The 2,334-nt window shown below is 54.7% G+C and overlaps 1 protein-coding gene across 2 annotated transcripts; it reads right to left on the bottom strand.

The window, feature by feature from the left end:
• Positions 1 to 223: 223 nt before the first annotated feature.
• Positions 224 to 2,023, bottom strand: LOC116547613 (isoaspartyl peptidase/L-asparaginase-like). Of its 2 annotated transcripts, none has more exons than XM_032273505.1 (2): positions 1,619 to 2,023; positions 224 to 1,005 (listed from the first exon to the last, which is right to left on the bottom strand). In XM_032273505.1, exons 1-2 carry the CDS (start codon positions 1,665 to 1,667, stop codon positions 743 to 745), a joined length of 312 nt encoding a protein of 103 aa, XP_032129396.1. In that variant the 5' UTR covers positions 1,668 to 2,023; the 3' UTR covers positions 224 to 742. The 2 variants fall into 2 exon arrangements, 1 of the variants encoding a protein (XP_032129396.1); XR_004267117.1 differs by lacking the exon at positions 1,619 to 2,023 and adding an exon at positions 1,387 to 1,496 and having other exon boundaries at positions 789 to 1,005.
• Between the last annotated feature and the right edge of the window lie 311 nt (positions 2,024 to 2,334).

Here is a 2,334-nt window from a genome sequence, read left to right as displayed (position 1 = left end):
TTTTTTGAGATGGAGTCTAGCTCTGATGCCCAGGCTGGAGTACAGTGGCATGATCTCAGCTCACTGCAACCTCTGCCTCGCAGGTTTAAGTGACTTTCCTGCCTCAGCCTCCCAAGTAGCTGGGATTACAGGCTCCCACCTCAATACCTGGCTAATTTTTATTTTATTTTTAGTAGAGATGGGGTTTTGCCTATTGGCCAGGCTGGTCTCAAAATGCTGACCTCAGGTGATCTGCCTGCCTTGACCTCCCAAAGTCCTGGGATTACAGGTGTTGAGTCACCGTGCTCAACAACCTTCTATCAATTCCCTCTGCAGCCATGAGTCCTTATATAATCCAGACATTCCCTTCTATGGATTCTAGGTCTTTAGACAAAACTTTAAACCAATTGTCATCAGAAAATCTTTGAATCTACCTATGACCTGGAAGCCACCCTCCCGCCCAGTAGTCCCACCTTTCCAGATGGAACCAATGTACATCTTATATGTACTGATAGACGTCTTTTGTCTCCCTAAATCGTATAAAACAAGCTGTAGCCCAACCACCTTGGGCACAAGTTCTCAGGATTTCCCAAGAGCTGTATCACAGGCAATTGGTCACTCATATTTGGCTCAGAATAAATCTCTCCAAGTATTCTAGCATTTGACTCTTTTCATCACAGGTGAAAAATAAAATACTGTTTCTTTTTTACATATGTGGTGTCACCCCAAAGTTCATTGGATTCCCCGACACTTTACATAGGTTTTATTTATTCTGAGGGAGGAGCTTGACCGGACTGACATTATTTACTAGCCGAAAGGCACATTTACCTGCGTTGAACTCGGGATTGTCTTCCAGGGTGACCACAGCTCCCTCCACAGCGTCCACGGCGCTCCCGCCCTCCCGGAGGATGCAGTAGCCCACGGTGGCGGCTCTGACGATGCCCTGGCGCAATCTCTCCTTCACATCCTCGGAGACGGGGCCAGCTCCGCCGTGGACCACCAAGACGGGATTCATGTCGGCGGATCCTAGGCAGCAGGAAAACGAAAGCGTCGTCCAAAGCCAGCCCGAGGAAGCCGCGGGGACACAAGGTCCTGGGGAGATCTCGCTGGGACAGCGCCCAGTCTCTATTTAGGGAGGTCGGGTTGACAGCGGTAGGTGGGAAGGGGCGGCTCGGTCGAGCTTGGTACAAAGAGCCCAGGGGGCCCCGCGCTCTCCCGCGTTCCTCTCCGCCCCGGCCCGGACCTGCTGGGGCCTCAGTTTCCCCGGGGACGTTGCCCCGCGCCCACCGCCGCCCGCTCCAAGCCCCGACACAGAGGGAGGATATATATTTCGCCTTCCGGAAAATGTCTATTTTCCTTCGTCCTCCCCAGTCTCGCAAGGCTGCTCCGGGAGGACCGCGGGCTTACTGAGGGCACCGCGGGAGGCGGACGCCGAAGTCTCTGGGTGGGTCTAGCGCTCCCCGCAGCCGGCCAGTCCCGCGGCTCAGCGGAGCCGGCTGAAAACTGCTCAGCCGGCATCTGCTCCCTCCGCCACCGCTATGCGCCTGCGCACGAGGGCGGGGCCGCCGCACCGCCCGACTCCCGGAAAGCCCCGACGCCCGGAAAGCCCCGACGCCCGGTCAGAGCGCACCAGTCTCACCGCTCTCGGGAGTCTCGGCTTCTGGCCCGTGTGAGCTTCCTAGTGGCATGATGGGACCTTCTTCCTCCTGACGAGACTGGGAGCTGGGTGGTTGGATTGGTGGTGAGAAGCGTCAAGTGGCGTCCCACGGTTTTGTAATTGCAAATTGAAAAGCAACGCTGGGCCGGCGCAGTGGCTCACACCTGTAATCCCAGCACTTTGGGAGGCCGAGGCAGGCGGATCACCTGAGGTCAGGAGTTCGAGACCAGCCTGACCAACACGGAGAAGACTGCCTCTTCTGTTGGAAATGAGAGTTCGGAGTCACAAAGGAAATGAGCACTGGAACAAAAGATCTCTCAGCAAAGCAAATTTACCTCTGCCGAAGGGTGCTGCTGCTCGCACCTGGGGTGGTCACAAGAGCACAAGAAAAAAAGGAAGAACAGGGGTTTTTATTCTTAACTGCAGTTTGTCCCTGTTACTGTGTCCTGTCTCCATTGGCTGGAGTTGGACTGCGCAATCTAAACTAAACCCGATTGGCTAATTTGAAGAGTGCAGGGGCGTGGGCTACAATGGTAGGAAGGGTAGTTTTAGACAGGAAGAGTCCTTACCGCGGGAGTGGTAGTTTACAGAACGGCAACAGATGTGGGTTGCAGATTTGGGCCATAGTGAAAGTTGCTTACTGGAACCAGGGGAAGGGAGGCACAAAGAAGAAGGAAGTTTGGCCTTGAAAGTAGAGA

The sequence above is a fragment of the Sapajus apella genome, unplaced genomic scaffold (genome assembly GCF_009761245.1).
Source record: "Sapajus apella isolate SASKATOON/1434 unplaced genomic scaffold, GSC_monkey_1.0 scaffold3800, whole genome shotgun sequence".
In the NCBI taxonomy this organism is placed as follows: Eukaryota; Metazoa; Chordata; class Mammalia; order Primates; family Cebidae; genus Sapajus; species Sapajus apella.
The sequence above is the reverse complement of the archived record's forward strand: the minus strand, read 5'-3'. Positions and strand labels throughout refer to the sequence as shown.

Coding starts and splice junctions, on each gene's coding strand:
- LOC116547613 (XM_032273505.1), bottom strand. CDS start 1,667: ATGCCACTAGGAAGCTCACACGGGCCAGAAGCCGAGACTCCCGAGAGC. Junction 1,006..1,618: donor AGCCGAGACTCCCGAGAGCG/GTGAGACTGGTG, acceptor CCTGCTGCCTAG/GATCCGCCGACATGAATCCC.